Source organism: Macaca thibetana, chromosome 2 (assembly GCF_024542745.1).
Source record: "Macaca thibetana thibetana isolate TM-01 chromosome 2, ASM2454274v1, whole genome shotgun sequence".
NCBI classification, from domain to species: Eukaryota; Metazoa; Chordata; class Mammalia; order Primates; family Cercopithecidae; genus Macaca; species Macaca thibetana.
Window position 1 is genome coordinate 843655 of NC_065579.1, and position 20272 is coordinate 863926.

General features: G+C 45.9%; 1 protein-coding gene and 1 long non-coding RNA gene across 13 annotated transcripts in view; one reads left to right on the forward strand and one right to left on the reverse strand.

Moving 5' to 3' along the window:
- Positions 1-20272, forward strand: part of RUBCN (rubicon autophagy regulator) — a 56811-nt gene that overhangs the window by 15329 nt on the left and 21210 nt on the right. For 2 of the 9 annotated variants that reach the window (XM_050779014.1, XM_050779018.1), the window contains exons 2-8: positions 2883-3036; positions 11576-11659; positions 12051-12210; positions 13107-13228; positions 14911-15067; positions 15668-16201; positions 17582-17626. In XM_050779014.1, the coding sequence (XP_050634971.1) occupies positions 2883-3036; positions 11576-11659; positions 12051-12210; positions 13107-13228; positions 14911-15067; positions 15668-16201; positions 17582-17626 (1256 nt within the window). Of the gene's footprint in view, positions 1-2237; positions 2368-2882; positions 3037-11575; positions 11660-12050; positions 12211-13106; positions 13229-14910; positions 15068-15667; positions 16202-17581; positions 17627-20272 lie in introns of all 9 variants that reach the window. The other 7 variants (XM_050779016.1, XM_050779019.1, XM_050779017.1 and 4 more) reach the window with 5 other exon arrangements.
- Positions 5360-5964, reverse strand: LOC126947945 (uncharacterized). Of its 4 annotated transcripts, none has more exons than XR_007723264.1 (4): positions 5872-5964; positions 5663-5765; positions 5504-5609; positions 5360-5450 (listed from the first exon to the last, which is right to left on the reverse strand). It is a non-coding gene; the product is annotated as an uncharacterized LOC126947945 (long non-coding RNA). The 4 variants fall into 4 exon arrangements; XR_007723267.1 differs by having other exon boundaries at positions 5819-5909; XR_007723266.1 differs by having other exon boundaries at positions 5375-5450; positions 5557-5609.

Consider the following 20272-nt stretch of genomic DNA (forward strand, 5'->3'; position numbering starts at 1 on the left):
GATAGCCAAGATATGGAATCAACTTAAATGTCCATCAACAGCTGGGCACAGTGGCTCATGCCTGTAATTCCAGTACTTTGGGAGGCCGAAGTGCACAGACCTCTTGAGGCCAGGAGTCTGAGACTAGTCTGGCCATCATGGCGAAACCCCATCTAACTAAAAATACAAAAATTATCCAGACATGGTGACCTGCGCCTGTCGTCCCAGCTACACGGGAGGCTGAGGCAGGAGAATCGCTTGAACCTGGGAGGCAGAGGTTGCAGTAAGCCAAGATCATGACACTGCACTCCAGCCTGGGCGACAGAGAGTGAGACATTGTCTTAAAAAAATGTCCATCAACAGAGTAAAGGCTGAAGATAACAGTATGTGTATACGCTGTGGAATACAATTCAGCCTTAATTCTTTCAGTTTTGGCAACATGGGTGAACCTGGAAGATGTTACAGTAAGTGCAATAAGCCAGGCACAGAAAGACAGCTGTCACATGCTATAACTCGTCTAATCTAAAAAGTTGTTCTGGAAGTAGAGAGTGGAATAGTGGTTGCCAGAGGATGAGGAGGGTAGGAGGGAGAAAGGGATGGAGAGAGAGTGGTCAACAGGTCCAAGGTGACAGGTAGGAGGACATTCTGGTGCTCTGTTGCACAGGAAGGCGGGAGAAGGGGATGGAGAGAGATTGGTCAACAGGTCCAAGGTGACAGGTAGGAGAAGAGTACGTTCTGGTGTTCTGTTGCACAGTAAGACGACAAGGGTTAACAGTGTATGGTGTATTTCAGAACAGCTGGAAGAGAGGTTTTTGAATGTTCTCATCACAGGGAAATGATAACTATTTAAGATGATGGGGCCGGGCGCGGTGGCTCAAGCCTGTAATCCCAGCACTTTGGGAGGCCAAGACGGGCGGATCACGAGGTCAGGAGATCGAGACCATCCTGGCTAACCCGGTGAAACCCCGTCTCTACTGAAAAATACAAAAAACTAGCCGGGCGAGGTGGCGGGTGCCTGTAGTCCCAGCTACTCGGGAGGCTGAGGCAGGAGAATGGCGTAAACCTGGGAGGCGGAGCTTGCAGTGAGCTGAGATCCGGCCACTGCACGACAGAGCGAGACTCCGTCTCAAAAAAAAAAAAAAAAGATGATGGATATGCTAATTTGTTGCGATCAATGCACAATGTATCCATTGTATACTATAAATATGTACAATTATGTATCAATCAAAAATTTTTTAAAAGGTGACAATACAGTAGCTATGTAAATCAAATTTTTACAAAAGTTTTCTTCTACAGGAGAAGATACCAAATATAGATTGTTTGGTATATCTTAGAATAAAAGCCACATTCTTTTGTAGCTTTGGCACCTCAGGGACACTTTATTGTGAGGAAGGGAAATTCTTCAGCTTTGTCCGGAGGAAATTATAGGTAGATCTGAGCGCTCAAAGTTTCTAAGATGTCAGTGCTGTTTGTATAATTTTGGAATCAAAGCCCTAGGATGATAGAGTACTTAATGTTTGCTTTTGGATTTATCATGATGTTCTTTTCTTTTTTTTGAGACAGAGTCTCACGCGTGTTGCCCAGGCTGGAGTGCAATGGCGCGATCTCAGCTCATTGCAACCTCCGCTTCCCAGGTCCAAGCGATTCTCCTGTCTCAGTCTCCCACGTAGCTGGGATTACAGGCATGTGCCACCACACCCGGCTAATTTTTGTATTTTTTGGTAGAGATGGGGTTTTGCCATGTTGGCCAGGCTGGTTTTGAACTCCTGACCTCGTGATCCACCCACCTCAGCCTCCCAAATTGCTGGGATTACAGGCATGAGCCGCTGCGCCCAGCCTCATGATGTCGTTTAACAGTTAACCTTGTAAGATCAGTACAGAATGAATCAGAACACGGGTATGCAGAGTCACTTCATGAGTCAGACTGATTCTGAGGCCCGTGAGACCGGATTGTAACCTGTTGGCACATGTGAAGACTGTGTCACTAAGAAATCAGAGGCTAGTTAGCTCTGAGGAAGAGGCATAGGATATGCAGAGTCACTGAGCAAAAGTTGGCAGTCGATTGGCCTCTGCAATGGCCGTTTCTTACGGTATAACCATAAATGACATTTTAGTGACCGCCTTAGTACTACAGTTTCTGTCCTTCACCATGCTGTAGTTAGCGCTTGGAAATATAGGAAATAAGAAGTCGTTTCTGGCCTTTTTTGTTTGGCAGAAGATGTCTGGTGGATGCCTTTGTCTTTTTGTATATTGTGCAGGTACTGTCGTTGTTAAGAAATGGATCTTAGGCTGAGTGCGGTGGATCACATCTGTAATCCCAGCTCTTTGGGAGGCTGAAGTGGGAGGATCCCTTGAGACCAGGAGTTAGAGACCACCCTGGGCAACATAGTGAGACCCCATCTCTACAAAAAATTTAAAAATCTTCAGGCTGTGTTGTTGCACATCTGTAGTTCCCAGCTACTCGGGAGGTTGAGGTGGGAGGATCACCCGAACCTGGGAGGTTGAGGCTGCAGTGAGCTGTGATCGTGCCACCGCACTTCAGCCTGGGCGACGGAGTAAGTGTCTCAAAAAATAAAAATGGATGTGAACGGGTTATACGCCTGTAAAGTTAGAGTTATATGCTACTTACTTGAGGATTGGGTGAGATAGTAGATAAAAATCCCCTTACAAAGCATAACATACCATTTGAATGTGAGGGTTTTTGCTTTTTGCTTTTTGTCTTTATATTAGTATCGTTCACAACTTTGATTCTCTCAGAGTTGAGTTTTACGCCCAAGTGAAAATTAATAGGGGAGAGGATGTCAGGATGTGGGGCGGGGGCTCCTCGGCTGAGGCTCTCTTTGATATGATCCAGATCAGGCACAACAAAGGTAACTAACCATTGGTAACTGATGCCCTTGCAGGAGGGAACACTGGCAGTTGCTGGGTCATTTGAAGACTACGGTGGAGGGTTTGGTATCAGCCAACAGCCCCAACGTCTGGTCTAAGTATGGTGGCTTGGAGCGGCTCTGCAGGGACATGCAGAGCATCCTCTATCACGGGCTTATCCGTGACCAGGTACGCAGAACTCCTGGGTTTGCCAGATGGGCCGACTCACTTGTTGAAAAGAAACAGTCACATTGGCAGGGAGGAGATGGAGGCTACTAGTCTGTGAACTCGTGAGGCAGCTGTGACTTAATATATTTTTTTAATATACAGAACATTTCACATCGTGTCTGATGGGCCACAGATGTTAATGGAATGAATAAATCACTGGATAGGATAGCAAATCAGCAGCAAGAGATTACGTCAACTTAAAAGTTTCCTATTGTTGCTGTAACAAGTAACTACAAACTTAATGGCTTAAAACAACACGGCTTTCTCATCTTACAGTTCTTGAGATCGAAGTCTGAAATGAGTTTCACGGGGCTGAAACCAAGGTGTCTGCAGGGCCACATGCCCTCCGGACGCTCCGCGGAGAATCCACCCCCTTGCAGGACCGCACGCCCTCTGGATGCTCCACGGAGAATCCATTTCCTTGCCTTTTCCAGCTTCTCTAGGTTTCCTGCATTCTTTGGCTCTTGACCACTTTCTCCATCTTCAGAGCCAACAGCACCTTCAGATCTCTCTGCCCCCCCCCACTTTTTTTTTTTTTTTTTTTTTTTTTTTTTTTTTGACGGAGTCTCGCTCTGTCGCCCAGGCTGGAGTGCAGTGGCCGGATCTCAGCTCACTGCAAGCTCCGCCTCCCGGGTTCCCGCCATTCTCCTGCCTCAGCCTCCCGAGTAGCTGGGACTACAGGCGCCGCCACCGCGCCCGGCTAGTTTTTTTGTATTTTTTTAGTAGAGACGGGGTTTCACCGTGTTAGCCAGGATGGTCTCGATCTCCTGACCTCGTGATCCACCCGTCTCGGCCTCCCAAAGTGCTGGGATTACAGGCTTGAGCCACCGCGCCCGGCCCTCTCTGCCCCTTTGTTTGTTTGTTCGTGTTTTGAGACAGGGTCTCGCTCTGTCACCCAGGCTGGAGTGCAATGATGCAATCATGACTTGCTGCAGCCTCGACCTCCCGGGTTCAAGCAGTCCTCCCACCTCAGCCTCCCAAGTAGCTAGGGCTACAGGCACCCGCCACCACACCCGGCTATTTTTTGTATTTTTTGTAGAGACAGGATTTCACCATGTTGCCCAGGCCGGTATTGAATTCCTGGTCTCAAGTGGTCCTGCCTTAGCCTCCCAAAGTGCTGGGATTACAGACCTGAGCCACTGTGCCCAGCCCTCTCTGCTTTCACATCCCTTTCTCTCCTTATGGACCATTCCTCCCTCCCTCCTCTCCTTATGACCATGCCTCCCTCCCTCCTCTCCTTATGGACCGTTCCTCCCTCCCTCCTCTCCTCATGGACCGTTCCTCCCTCCCTCCTCTCCTCATGGACCGTTCCTCCCTCCCTCCTCTCCTCATGGACCGTTCCTCCCCCCCTCCTCTCCTTATGACCCGTTCCTCCCTCCCTCCTAAAAGGACTCTTACAGTGACATTGGGCCCACATAGATCATCCAGTATAATCGCCCCACCTCAAAATCCTTAATTTAATTACACCTGCAAAGTCCCTTTTGTCATGAAAGTAACATTCCCAGGCTCCAGGAATTAGAATGTAGCCATCTTCAGGAGCAGTCTTAGCCGATCACAGCCAGGAAGCTTTTTCTTCTGAACCTTGGTTTTAAAACCATGCTGTTTTTTCCAAAGTGGGTAGGGTAAAGAAAGAAAAACAGCCAAGGCAAAAATATGTTGACTTATTTCTGACTTTCATGCATGAAATGTTTCTACAGAACGAGAACGTGGCCAGCCACAGTGGCTCACACCACCTGTAATCCCAGCACTTTGGGAGTCGGGCACATCACTTGAGATCAGTTTAAGACCAGCCTGGCCAACGTGGTGAAACTCTGTGTCTACTAAAATTACAAAAATTAGCTGGGTGTGGTGGCTCGTGCCTGTAATCCCAGCTACTCAGGTGGCCGAGGCAGGAGAATCGCTTGAACCCGGGAGGTGGAGCCTGCAGTGAGCCAAGATCGCGCCCCTGCACTTCAGCCTGGGCAACAGAGTGAGACCCTGTCTCAAAAAAAAAAAAAAAAAAAAAAAAAGAGGACGAGAAGGTGGAACTCCACGTGCTCGGTTACATTAAACGTACTTTCCTACGGGAATCCTTTTGCCCGGAAGCCTGTGTGTTCCAGTGATAATTAATTGCTTAGGCTTGATAAGATTGGTGTGATTAGAACCAACATCTCTTTCCTGAAACAAAATAATCAGTTCTTCCTGTGATTCTTTTTGAATTAGAATTTTCATCGTGTTCCCGAAATTTAGACTTTGTTATTACTATCTACTCCAAATTAATAATAGGAAGAAAGAATTAATGTGCTTTCTTGTTGGGATAGTGAGACTTTATCCTCAGAATATCTGCAAAAACTAGCACGCACGAAGGCAATTGGGAAAGAAGAGTCAGTCGTGACCTCACGTGACTGCCGCACGAAGGCGACTAGGGAAAAGAAGAGTCAGTCGTGACCTCACGTGACTGCAGCACAAAAGCGACTAGGGAAAAGAAGAGTCAGTCGTGACCTCACGTGACTGCCGCACGAAGGCGACTAGGGAGAAGAAGAGTCAGTAGTGAACTCACGTGACTGCAGCACGAAAGCGACTAGGGAAAAGAAGAGTCAGTCGTGACCTCACGTGACTGCCGCACGAAGGCGACTAGGGAGAAGAAGAGTCAGTAGTGAACTCACGTGACTGCAGCACGAAAGCGACTAGGGAGAAGAGTCAGTAGTGAACTCACGTGACTGCAGCACGAAGGCGACTAGGGAAAAGAAGAGTCAGTCGTGACCTCACGTGACTGCAGCACAAAAGCGACTAGGGAAAAGAAGAGTCAGTCGTGACCTCACGTGACTGCAGCAGGAAAGCGACTAGGGAAAAGAAGAGTCAGTCGTGACCTCACGTGACTGCCGCACGAAGGCGACTAGGGAGAAGAAGAGTCAGTAGTGAACTCACGTGACTGCAGCACGAAGGCGACTAGGGAGAAGAAGAGTTAGTAGTGAACTCACGTGACTGCAGCACGAAGGCGACTAGGGAAAAGAAGAGTTAGTAGTGAACTCACGTTGACGGCAACAGGAGTCTTTAATAGGTAGTGTGGCTCAGGGGAGAGCCAGGCTGCCTGGATTCAGTGTTCAGCTCCTTCATGTGTTAGCTGTGTAACCTTGGGCAAAATACTTAACCTCTTCGTGCCTTAGTTTCCTCACCAGTGAAATGAGGTAGCAGCTATCTACCTCTAGGGTGGGTGTGTTATGTAAAGCGTTAAGAGAATAGGAAGAACTCTCCAAGTGTGTGCTATGATGAGAAGGATGAGGAGGACGGGCAGGGCGAGGAGGGGCAGGAGGGCGAGGAGGACGAGGAGGGCGGGGAGGACGAGGAGGGCGGGGAGGACAAGGAGGACACAATGACTCATTTAATTTTCCTCCTAGCATCCTAGGACAATCCGAGAACTATTTATAAAATATTGTCATATTTAGAATACCCTTTGAGTTTTACTTTATATCAATAAAGTTTATATTTTAAAAAATTTAAGCTACAAACTATAATAGTTTGATTGTAGCTTACATTTTTAAAATATAAACTTTATTAATGTTGAGTTTCTTTTTCTTTTTTTTTTTTTCGAGATGGGGTCTCACTCTTGTTGCCCGGGCTGTGGTGCAGTGGCGCGATCTCAGCTCACCACAGCTTCTGTCTCCCGGGTTCAAGTGATTCTCCTGCCTCAGCCTCCTGAGTAGCTGGGATTACAGTCACGCACCAGCACGCCTGGCTAATTTTGTATTTTTAGTAGAGATGCGGTTTCTCCATGTTGCTCAGACTGGTCTCGAACTTCGCACCTCAGGTGATCCACCTGCCTTGACTTCCCAAAGTGCTGGGATTACAGGCGTGAGCCACCACACCTGGTCGAGTTTCTTTTTCTTTATAACCTCAAAAACTCTAATCAGCTTTGAGTTTTGAAATGAGTAGAATCCAATAATACTTAAAGGTTTCTGCTTTCTCTTTGGCAGTTATTCCATTTGCAGTGTTTTAAATACATTTTGATTCCAGATAAAATTGCCATGTGAGTCATTGGGGTTTGGTATCCTCCTATTTAAAAAAAATCAGACCTCACAAATGCATGCATAATTGTGTGTGCTCACTCACGTCCTCCCCTGTCAGGGCCTAGTATAACTACCTGGAACTCTAAGCTCATCTTTCTTTTTTATCAGAATTTATTCTCAGCTAGCAATCACATTGGAAAAGAGCTAATCAACTAATTGGTATTAAAGTATGTATACTTGGCTGGGCATGGTGGCTCATGCCTGTAATTCCAGCACTTTGGGAAATTGAGGCGGGAAGATCACTAGAATTTTGAGACCAGGAATACAAGATCAGCCTGGGCAACATAGCAAGATCCCCATCTCTAAAAAATTTAAAATATTAGCCAGCCATGGTGATGCATACCTGTAGACTCAGCTACTCAGGAGGCTGAGGTGGGAAAATGGCTTAAGCCTGAGAGGTTGAGGTTGCAGTGAGCTGATTGTGCCCCTGTACTCCAGCCTAGAGTGAGACCCTGTCTCAAAAAAAAAATGCAAACCCAGAACAACAAAAAGCAGCATTCTAGGACTATGGAGGCAACACTGTATCATAGACTGACAAAAGTCTTTGGAATCAGTAAGAACCTAGATCAGTAAGAACCTACTCTGGACTCACTACTCACGTCCATGGAAAATAAAGTGATGTAGTAGTTAAAATTATGGACTTTTGAATCAGACTGCTCACATTTTAACCTCAGCTTCGCCATTAACTGAGTGGTGCTGGACAAATTATATAACTCTTCCGTCTTTGTTTTCTCTTTTTTTTTGAGACGGAGTCTCGCTCTGTTGCCCAGGCTGGCACGCAGTGGTGTGATCTGGGCTCACTGCGAGCTCCACCTCCCGGGTTCACACCATTCTCCTGCCTCAGCCTCCTGAGCAGCTGGGACAACAGGCGCCCGCCACCACACCCGGCTAATTTTTTTGTGTTTTTAGTAGAGACAGGGGTTCACCGTGTTAGCCAGGATGGCCTCTATCTCCTGACCTCGTGATCCGCCTGCCTCAGCCTCCCAAAGTGCTGGGATTACAGGCGTGAGCCACCGCGCGCAGTCTGGAATTTTTTTGAGTGCAATTCTGCCGTATGCTCTTCTCTCTTACTCTGTGTATTTTCCTGAAGCAGTCTCATCCACTCGCATTGCACTATCACTCACCCATTGATGACCCCCACCTCAGGCATCTCTGCTGAACTCTAGATCCAGAACACTAGCTGTCTCCTGTACATTACTGTCTGGCTGTCTTTCAGGCCCGAGCACAACATGACCAAAACTAAACTTATTTTCTCTCATGAGATTGACCTTCTTCTTATTGGCGGCATTGACCTACTCAGTCTCCAAGTCAGAAACTTGGGAATCATGCCAGCGTGTTTTACAGAAACTCAGTGCAAGTTTCCCAGGCTGCTGACCAAAATAGCTACCAGATTAGTGGCACTGCCACTCAGTGGGTCAGGTACTTGTGTCCTAATAGCAAATGGATTCTTTTCTTGGCCCTGTTACTAATATTAAACTGTCATCTAGAGTAATCACTTAACCATATTACAAGACAGTTTCACCATCTGTGCCTGAAAGTGAAATGCAAGTCAAATCAATGAAACTCTGAAATGAAAGCTACTTGATAAATGCAAAACCCTATTCACATATCTTGTTATAGTTATTAAAAGTGATAATATCTGGCCAGGCACAGTGGCTCACACCTGTAATCCTAGCGCTTCGGGAGACTGAGGCGGGCGGATCACCTGAGGTCAGAAGTTCAAGACCAGCCTGACCAACATGGTGAAACCCCATCTCTGCTAAAAATATAAAATTAGCCAGGCGTGGTGGTGCATGCCTATAATCCCAGCTACTCGGGAGGCTGAAGCAGGAGAATTGCTTGAACCTGGGAGGTGGAGGTTGCAGTGAGCTGAGATTGTACCATTGCACTCCAGCCTGGGTAACGGGCAAAACTCCGTCTCAAAAAAAAAAAAGAATGTGATAATATCTGTGAAAGTATCTGGTCATCAGAATGGAAAATATCAAAGCATATGATCATCTGCAAAATAGCAGGAGTATTTTTAATTTTTTCATTTGTTTTTATTTTATCTTTTCTCTTCTCTCCTTTTTTACATGCCTCCTGTCCTGAGAACCCCAGTAGGGTTAGTAATCAGAAGCAGAACAAATCAGGCAGATTTGTCGTATGTATACACACGTTTAGCAACTGCAGGCTCTAGTGGGAAGAATCAAAAACAAAAGATCTGTGCCAGTTTCCTTGCTGCTCTGTTCTGCCTTGTAAAGATCTGAGAAGTAAAGTCTGCGTCAATAACTTGTTTTTCCCTTTCATTTCCTCCCTCTGAAAGATGAGGGCTTTCAAAGGTTTCAGGCTGCGGCGTCATCGCCAAGCTATTCTGGGTGTTGTGCCCTTGTTGGGAGGAGGGGCTGATACGGTGATTCATGCTGCTCATGTCCCCTCTGGGCTTTCAAAAGGAAGCGTTATGGAATGTGAATTGTATTTTTAAAAATCCACTCAGGGCCAGCGGAAAGCTGTAACATCACAATCGTATTCTTAGAGGGATCTCAGTTTTCTTGACAGCTGCATCTGGGCTACCTTTTTAGTCCTTCCAGAAGGCAAGGCATATTTGATAGCCTCTTTTCTGTTGCTTAGAAATGTGGGACATGTAGCCCCTGAGATCGCTCAGCTGAACAGAAGTGAGAGGATTCCCCCTTTTGCCACCATCAAGAAGAAACTAGTTCTTGGCAACATACATGGTCCAATGAAAAAAAATCAATAATAAAAAAAAAGACCTTTGTGGGTTTTTTCTGAATATATAGGTGATATATTTTCTTTCTTGAAAATTCAGAAAATACCAAAAAGACCTTAGAAGAAAGTAAATATCACCCGTAATCCCAACACTAAGCGATAGTAACCACTCTAACATTGAGGTGTATTTTCTGCTTTTTTCTATGTTTTGTGTGGTTTTTTAAAAATATTAAGGTTGTACTATATATATCACTCTATAACTTTAAAAGTATTTAATTTTTGAATGCTGTATTTTACACAGCTAGGTAATAAAAAACTATAAAACTGTATACAGTGAAAAGTCTTGCTCCCTTCTGATCACATAAAAAACTACCATTTACTAGTTTCCTTACAGAGAATTTTTTTTTTTTTAATTAAAAAAATTTTTTTTAGAGACAGGGTCTCCCTGTGTTGCCCAGGCTGGTCTCGAGCTCCTGCCCTCAGGCAGCCTCCCACCTTGGTTCCCAGAGTGCTGGGATTACAGGCGTGAGCCACTATGCCCTGCCCTTCCAGATAATTTTTATGCTTATAAAAGCAATTATCAATTATTTTCTTTGCTGTACCTGCAACTTTTTAAATATAAATAATAGCATACTGTAGTAACTATTCTGTATCTTGCCTTTTTCACTTAATATATTTTGTAATTCATCCAAAATCGTTACATAAAGAGCTTCTTCATTCTTTCTTACAGTTTTCATTTTGTAATATTCCATTGTCTGTATGTACCGTCACTTATCTAGCCAGTCCCCTGGTGAATGGATATTTAGATTGTTTCCAGTCATTTGCTGTTAGTAACAGTGCTTGTGTATAGATGGTTTTGCCCTTTACCGTAGGATAAATTCCTAGAATTCTTAGATTAAAGAATATGTGCCTTTGAATTTTGATAGCTATTGCTAAATTGCTCTCCAGGAAGTTATGTGATATAACTTGAGGCTCGGGGTTTGAGACCAGCCTGGCCAACATGGTCTTTAGTTGAGACAGCCCATCTCTACTAAATATACAAAAATTAGCCAGGCGTGGTGTCGTGTGCCTGTAGTTCTAGCTATTTGGGAGGCTGAGGCATGAGGATCGCTTCAACCTGGGAGGTGGAGGTTGCAGTGAACTGAGATCACGCCACTGCACTCCAGCCTGGGCAACAGAGTGACTCTGTCTCAAAAAAAGAAAAAGAAAACATTATTTTTACTGTATACCTTGTATATCATACGCATATGTTACCTGTTCAAAAGAATGATTAAAATCATTTTTAACAATTATTCTTTAAAAGGGTAAACATATGTCAAGTGTATGTATTTCTTTTTTCTTTCTTTTTTTTTTTTTTTTCCTGAGATAGGGTCTTACTCTGTTGCCCAGGCAGGAGTGCAGTGGGACGATCATGGCTCACTGCAGCTTTGACTTCCCAGGCTCAAGTGATTCTCCCACCTCAGCCTCCTGAGTAGCTGGGACTAAGGCATGTCCCACCACTCGGAGTAAGCTTTAAATTGTTTGTAGAGATGGGCCAGTCTACCTGGACCCAAGCAGTCCTCCTGAAGTGCTGAGTTCCAGGTTTGAGCCACCACCCCTGGCCTCTGTATGTATGCCTTTGATTGCTGCTGAGAACCTTTGATGAGGCAAGGGAAGGCTGTGCTCTTTTTCCTGTCTTTGAATGCCAGCCCTAGAACTGGGTCTGGTCCGGAATGGTAGTGATTTGCTCATTGCATGTGTTCCCTTCACAGGCGTGCCGCCGCCAGACTGATTACTGGCAGTTCGTGAAAGACATACGGTGGCTCAGTCCCCACTCAGCCCTTCACGTGGAGAAGGTAAGAGTGAGAGCAGAGCGGCTGTGCTGGCAGAGCTGTGGGTCTTCACTCTTTGAGGCTCCGTCAGAAGAATCTTCTAGACTCTTAAGGAGGGAATACGTCAAGTTGCCTATCAACCAAGGAAAGGAAATTAATTATCCCTCTAGGGACCAACTTTATTTGCTTAAAAAAAAAAACATGCAAACCCATTCATCCAGGCCACTTTTTCTCCTCTGGGGAAGGAATAGAAAAGTTTTGTTATTTTCAAAAAAGCCTGCATATATGGGACCCAGGGTGAAGCTTTTCAAAGCGTTTCCCTTAACTGTCTCAATTTAGTTCTCAGGTCATTAGGCCTCAATCTTGCCGTATCTACCAGGATGTATGTTTTGACTCATACCCCTTTGCTTCCCAGTTCATCTGCTTGCACGAGAACGGCCAGAGCAGTGCTGATGGTGTGAGTGAACGTGCTGTTGCCGAGTTGTGGCTGCAGCACAGCCTGCAATACCACTGCCTCTCAGCCCAGCTCCGGCCTCTGCTCGGGGATAGACAGTATATCAGAAAATTCTACACAGGTAGGTGGAGGCCACTTAGGATTGTCGTCTGTGCTTCCTCATTGTCACCCACCTCGCTATTCCTCTATCGCTCTAGTACCAGGGCCTCCTATTTTTCTTTCTTTCTTTGAGACAGAGTTTCGCTCTGTCGCCCAGGCTAGAGTGCAGTGGCTCAATCTCAGCTCACTGCAACCTCCGCCTCCTGGGTTCAAGCAATTCTCCTGCCTCAGCCTCCCAAGTAGCTGGGATTACCGGCATGCGCCACCACGCCCAGCTCATTTTGTATTTTTAGTAGAGACAGGGTTTCTCCATGTTGGTCAGCAGGTCTTGAACTCCCGACCTCAGGTGATTCGCCCGCCTCAGCCTCCCAAAGTGCTGGGATTACAGGCGTGAGCCACCATGCCTGGCAGGGCCTCCTATTTTTCACTTGATGCCTTTCACTTCATAGGGATTCTACTCAGAAACATATCCAGACTTACCTCTTACCTCCCAAGTAAGACACAATTCAACTTTATGTTAAGGTCATCCCCTACAGCCACACAGAGACAAACCAGTAAGAATAGCCACCGTTTACCAGGAGTTTCCTGCGTGCCCATCACTGCTGTCCAGTATCTTCACTGCAGCCCTGAGAGTTGGGCACTGGTGCTACTGTTTCTAGTCCACAGGGCTCCAGAAGGTTAGGCGACTTGGCCAAAGTCACTCAGAGCCAGGATTCAAATCTGGGTTTTTCTGACTTTGAAGTCTCTTGTCCCGGCCACTTTGCTATACTCCACGTTCTTTAGCCTCTTCTCTACTTTGTTTCTGATTTCCCTTCACCCTACGGTGGCGTGACTCCTCCCAGTTCATCCTTACCTCTCCCTTTCTCCTTCCTTGAGCTTCTCTCCAGACCTCCCTGTTGGGTTCTATCACTGTGGTAGCTTTTCTCTCCCCAGATGCTGCTTTCCTGCTAAGTGATGCTCACGTCACGGCCATGCTCCAGTGCCTGGAAGCAGTGGAACAGAACAACCCCCGCCTCCTGGCTCAGATAGATGCATCCATGGTAAAGGAGACAAGGGATTATCCATGTCTGTGCTGGGTCCCTGGACCTCAGCATAATGGAACCCTCTACAGCAAACTGGTTTTTTACTTAGCCATTTTTGTGAGCTGAAAGGCTTTCATTTTTTTTTTTTTTTTAGAGGCAGAGTCTCGCTCTGTCACCCAGGCTGGAGTGCAGTGGCACGATCTCGGCTCACTGCAATCTCCACCTCCTGGGTTCAGGCGATTCTCATGCCTCAGCCTCCCAAGTAGCTGGGACTACAGGCACCTGCCACCCCCGCCCCCCACCCATTTTTTTGTATTTTTAGCAGAGACAGGGTTTCACCATGTTGGCCAGGATGGTCTCGATCTCCTGACCTCATGATCCTCCCACCTCGGCCTCCCAAAGTGCTGGGATTCCAGGCATGAGCCACCGCGCCCGGCCGGCTTTCGTTTAAAATGCTTGGAGAAGGGGAGGTACCATTAAGTACTTACTGAAGTAGAAAGTCTGAGCTTAGGTCTTGTGCTTAGTAGACCTAAGCTGGGGAGTGGGAGGTCGATTTTGTTAAACCGGTGGTATCTTTTGACAGAGGATACCACGCCTTGACAGAGATCTGGGGAAAGAGGGATGGTTCTGAATTGGGCAGGGTTTAGGGTCAGACCTGGCATAGCTTAATGTTATATGGGGTCAGTTTTTTCATGTTTTTTTCTTTGATGTAAAGAAAATTTTATAGTACAAAGAAAATCTGTTGCCTAAAATTAACTTACCCCATGACTAGTACTCCAGTCAGTGCCTTAGCTAGAATGGAATCAGAGTCCCCACTTCGTAGAGAAGAGGATCCCCTATCTCTCCAGATTCTTTTAATTTTGTTTTCTGTTTTTGTTTTGGTTTGGTTTGGTTTTTGAGACAGCGTCTCACTTTGTCGCCCAGGCTAGAGTGCAGTGGCATGATCTCAGCTCACTGCAACCTCTGCCTCCCGGGTTCAAGTGTTTCTCCTGTCTCAGCCTCCCAAGTAGCTGGGATTACAGGTCTGTGCCACCACGCCCGGCTAATTTTTGTATTTTTAGTAGAGGCAGGGTTTCATGATGTTGGCCAGGTTGGTCTTGAACTCCTGACGTCAAGTGATCCGCTCGCCTCGGCCTCCCAAAGTGCTGGGATTCCAGGCGTGAGGCACTGCGCCTGGCCTGATTCTTTTAGTTTTGATTGTTGGTTACTATCCATTGAATGCTTTCTATGTGCCAGGCATGGTGCTGTGTATGATACATGGATCATCTCACTGAATCTTCGTAACTCTGTGAAGTGGGCATTGATCTCATTTTATAAAGGAGGCTGCTGAGGCACAGAGTAGATACGTGGTCCAGAGTTTAGATCAAATAGCTGACAAGTGTCAGGGCCTGGATTTGAACCCTGGTCTGTCTGACTTCTGATTCCACATACATAATCTTACGTACTGTTGTGCTGCCTCTGTAATAAAGCACTCCTGGTTTAACACTTGGAAGGATTCCAGTACAGAAGCTGTGGTTTCAGAGTTGTAAATTACATACTATAGTAGAAGGTAGCCTTGCTGTATCTACAGGTCTGGCTAAAGTCCAGGCCTACTGCAAAGGTAGCTTCTACCAGCATTTCTGCAGTACTGCATTGCCCCCCACTCTGAGGCCCTCTGTCCTTAACTCTGACACATTCTTTGGTTTTGTTTTGCTTTTTAGTTTGCCAGAAAGCACGAGAGCCCACTCCTGGTGACAAAGAGCCAGAGCCTGACAGCTCTGCCCAGTTCCACATACACCCCTCCAACCAGCTATGCTCAGCATTCCTACTTTGGGTCCTTCTCTGGCCTCCACCAATCCATGCCCAACAATGGCTCAGGTATGGAGACAGGAAAAAGTGGTCATTACATTCATCCCCAGCCCTGGAAAGTAAGAAGACTTTGTGGTTGCTCATAGGTGTTGAAAATTGAGCCTTTGGTTGGTACAGTTTTTCTTAATAAGGGACATCTTTACAAGTTATATAGTGACTAGCCTGAAATAATTCAGTAGAATCGTGAAGTAACAGAAGGGAGAGATGTTTTTAGATTCCCCTGGGTTTCTAATCCACGTTGCCAAGAAGGCATTTCAATGCTAGCTAACATTCATTGATTGCCAATCATGTACTAGGCTCTGTTGTATTCAGTTTGTACGTGTTATCCCATTTGAGCCTTCAAACAGTCCTCTTACTGCTCATTTTTCAGATGAGGAATGCATACTAATAAGCAATAAAGCCACTGTCTCAGGAGCCCATACACTTGATTTAGCTGCTTCTAAATAATTTTATACTTTATTTGACTTGCCATTTCTGAGGTGACATCTTATGTTCTGGGCACCTAGTAACAATAGAAAGTTTGAACCTTAGCTGTGAAGAAGTCCTTCATACATACTGCAGGATTCCACCTCACCCTTGCTCCCCTTACCATTTCCTTTTATATTCTAGAGAGAAGATCTACTTCCTTTTCACTCTCTGGCCCTCCCCGGAAACCTCAAGAAAGCAGAGGGCACGTCTCACCAGCAGAGGATCAAACCATCCAAGCCCTCCTGGTTTCAGTCTCTGCACTAGCCAGGGATTCCCCCATAACCCCAAATGAGATGAGCTCCAGTACTCTGACCAGCCCTATAGAGGCATCCTGGGTCAGCAGCCAGAATGATTCCCCAAGTGATGCCAGTGAGGGGCCTGAGTACCTGGCCATTGGCAACTTGGACCCCCGAGGCCGGACTGCCAGCTGTCAGAGTCACAGCAGCAATGCCGAGAGCAGCAGCTCCAATTTGTTCTCCTCCAGCAGCTCCCAGAAGCCAGATTCTGCTGCCTCTTCCTTAGGGGACCAGGAGGGAGGTGAGGAGAGCCAGCTGTCCAGTGTCCTCCGCAGGTCCAGCTTCTCAGAGGGGCAGACACTCACCGTCGCCAGTGGGGCAAAGAAGAGCCATATTCGCTCCCATTCGGATACCAGCATCGCCTCCAGAGGAGCTCCAGGTAATGAGGAGCACCAGCTGCTAGTCAGCAAGATAGCCCTGAATTGAGGGTGAAGAGAGGCCTTGTTATGGGGACTTCTCAGATGGCAGAGAGAGGGGTTCTGGTTCTGACTATATAACATCTTGTTTTGTAACGAAGGAAGTTTATAACGAAATACCAAGACTCAGAATCTCTATTTATGTTTGTTTCTTTATACGTTGCTAATATTAAATGTTTTCCTGGATTCTTTACTAGTTTAGTAACATCAGAGGATAGTGTGACTCATCACAGTTCGACCTTTCAAAGTATCTCTTGGATCAGGGAAAGTATTAGTGAGCTTTAAAAATAATCCCATTAAGTTCTGTCATTTCCTGTGACGTCTTAGAAGTTTGACCAGGGTGTAATAATACCAGGTGTAATACCAATGTAAGAGGTAGAGAGATACTGGGGTTTCTAATTAAAACGAAGGCGATAGTGAGGGTGGGGTGATGTGATCCAGCAGGTGAGTGGGTGGGGCTAACGGCCGCATCACTGATTCAGACCGAGAGGCAGTCAGATGAGCAGGCCCTGGCCACTGGGACCTCACCAAACACCATCTGATAGGAGGGGCAGCCTACACGTGGGAAAAGTGGGGCTCCTTGCTTTTGCCTTCTCCTTGCCATCATCTTTCCTGGCTTGTGGTATCTGGCAGGCTTTGGTTGGGTTTTGTTTGTGGCAGGATCTCCATAAGAGAAAGTATAGCATGGAGCTTTGTGCTCAAAGCTATTCTGGGTCACAAAAGCCCCAGAAATAAGATATAAAAATAAAATATAAAAAATTCAGTGACCTAAAAAAAAAAGGATTTTCTTTAGCAACTGGAGATAGCATTGCTTTCTCTTTGTGATTTCTGGAAAGGTGAGAGCTTAGGCCCTCATCTGAAACCTTCAGAATTACCAACTTTTGTCTTTGTTTTCCCTCAAGAATGTGATTTAAGTTGTTGGAAATCTCGAGGAGAAGACTCTCCAAATCGAAGCCTGTCTTCCCATGAGCTTTCTTAGATGTGAAGATGACTTGGGCTGGACCCTCACTTCACATCTGCTGCTGCAGGCCTGATGTCTGCTGTAGTCCAAGCCACTGGCCTTTGAGCATGTAAAACTTTCCCACCCCATTCTTGAATCCATATGGATTCCAGTGGAATCCTGCCTTGGAAAAGGGAGCCAGGGAAAATGTGTGCAAAAGTATCTGAGGAAATACGGGTCACGCACAGCTTCTTGGACGAGCCATCCGCCCTTAACAACTGGGGTTTCCTCCTGGGAGTTCCATCCCCACTTCTGCTGCGTAAAATTCAGGACACTTTTTTTCTCCTCTCTGTTCTCATTGCTCTGTCCGGACTCTCCTCTGCACCTGTCTGACTACCTGCAGGAGGCCCCAGGAATATCACCATTGTAGTTGAAGATCCCATTGCAGGTTTGGGAGTTGGTCCTCCACTTCCTCTTTGCTCTGCTCAGTGACCACCTTTCTTAGTTCAGAACCTTCTTCAGTCTGGTGTCAAATCAAGTCTGGCTAGTCTGGTCTCGTTGTGATGCTTGGAACTGTCTATAAAATGTTACCAGTATTTCATGTGATGTGTTTTCTATACACAATTCCAAATGCCTCGTTCAGTCTCTCAACAGCTTCTGAGAGGCAGAGTCAAGACTTATCATTTCGGTTTTGGCCAAAGGTGAAACTGAGGCCGCTATTTGTCTGAGGCATCATGATGAATCAGTGGCAGACTGTTTTCTCTTTTTTAAAATTTTTTGACTTTTTTTTTCCGATAGAGACAGGGTTTCACCATGTTACCCAGGTTGGCCTTGAACTCCTGGCTTCAAGTGATCCTTCTGCCTTGGCCTCCCAAGTGCTGGGATTACAGGCGTGAGCCACCACACCCAGCCCAGAATTTTTCTTATAACTGAATACTTCCTATGGATTACTTTATTTTCCTTGAATTAACACCAGAATGTATTTTACCCCTTTCTGTGGTCTCAGATAGACTTGCATGTTTGGTTTTTTTCTTTTTTTTTTTTTTTTTTTTTGTGTGTGTGTGTTTTTTTCCTCTCCTGCAGTTCCCTGTTTCCTTTTTCTTTCACCTGTTTTCATTTCCCTATAAATCCCTGCACCCCATTCCAGCTATTGCGTAGGATTTTTCTAGTGATTTCAGTGTGTTTCCTTGGTGTTCGTGGTGGTGTTCAAACTGAGACTTGTGTTCCATCCTGGGTACCATAATTCATGGAGAGGAACACTGGAATGGGTCTGCAAGTCAGAGGAGTAAGAGAGGGCAGAGGAGTGAGAGAGGGCTGAAACCCGTGGTTTCCTGGAAGTGGGTGAGGCCATTGGGTGTGTGAGCTTGGAAAAGAGATGGTTAAGGAGGAATAACGTCTGTAGGACCATTGGGTATGTGAGCTTGGAAAAGAGATGGTTAAGGAGGAATAACGTCTGTAGGACCATTGGGTGTGTGAGCTTGGAAAAGAGATGGTTAAGGAGGAATAACGTCCGTAGGACCATTGGGTGTGTGAGCTTGGAAAAGAGATGGTTAAGGAGGAATAACGTCCGTAGGGCCATTGGGTGTGTGAGCTTGGAAAAGAGATGGTTAAGGAGGAATAATGTCCGTAGGGCCATTGGGTGTGTGAGCTTGGAAAAGAGATGGTTAAGGAGGAATAACGTCCGTAGGGCCATTGGGTGTGTGAGCTTGGAAAAGAGATGGTTAAGGAGGAATAACGTCTGTAGGACCATCATTTAGAATAGCGTTGTTCCTAAGGAGATGAGAAATTGTAAGAAGGCAAGTATCAAGTGAGTGGAAGGGAATTGTAAGAATTAGTTAAATGATGCTGCTATAAAGACACATGCACACGTATGTTTATTGCGGCACTATTCACAATAGCAAAGACTTGGAATCAACCCAAATGTCCATCAGTGACAGACTGGATTAAGAAAATGTGGCGCATATACACCATGGAATACTATGCAGCCATAAAAAACGATGAGTTCGTGTCCTTTGTAGGGACATGGATGCGGCTGGAAACCATCATTCTCAGCAAACTGTCACAAGAACAGAAAACCAAACACGGCATGTTCTCACTCATAGGTGGGAACTGAACAATGAAATCACTTGGACTTGGGAAGGGGAACATCACATACTGGGGTCTATCATGGGGAGGGGGGAGGGGGGAGGGATTGCACTGGGAGTTATACCTGATGTAAATGACGAGTTGATGGGTGCTGACGAGTTGATGGGTGCAGCACGCCAACATGGCACAAGTATACATATGTAACAAACCTGCACGTTATGCACATGTACCCTAGAACTTAAAGTATAATAATAATAATAAATAAATAAAAAGAAAAGAAAAAAGATTTAGTTAAATGGCAGCATTAGGAAGAAGTGAACTCAGCAAGAAAAGGCTGAATGGCCACATGTTGTGAAGAGGTTAAGGTCGTGGTAGAGTTTGTGTTGTATGCTGTTTGAGAATTCCAAGTCATGGTTTTTTACCAAGGCATCGTGGTGACTACTAGTTTGTCCTCAGTTCAGTAGGAAGGAACAGACCCCATGACCAGGACTACCAGAAGTCTTTGAGGCCCAAGAAAAACAAAATTGTCTCTTTCACAGAGTAGCATTTTTTGTGAGAGGAGCAGCTGGCAATTTGGCACCATCTGTCGGGGAAATGGGTTAGATGCAGCTCAATCATTCGTTCTCCCATAGCATCCTGCTCATTTTCAAGCACCCACCTGCTTTTCCACCTGTTCTTCCTTCTGTGGTCCTGGAAATGTTGTGTTTCCTTGTGAAGAATATCAGTTTCTCATTCCTGTGAGCCCTGACTGCCACTGTTCTCCCCTCCCAGCTCTCGCTCTTCCTGTCCCAGGCATTGTCTGTCTCGCCAGCTTTCCCTCCCTCCCTTCTTCATTAAGGATGGGCTGAGCCCCGTAACAGGCCCCTTGCTTATGGGGCCCTCTCCCTGGGCTTCTCCAGCACTGCCTTGATGCTTCTTTTTAGGACACTGCTGAATTTTATTTCCTTAGTGAATGTAAATCTTCTGATGTTACTTTAAAACCTAATGTCAACATGTCAGAAAAGTTTCA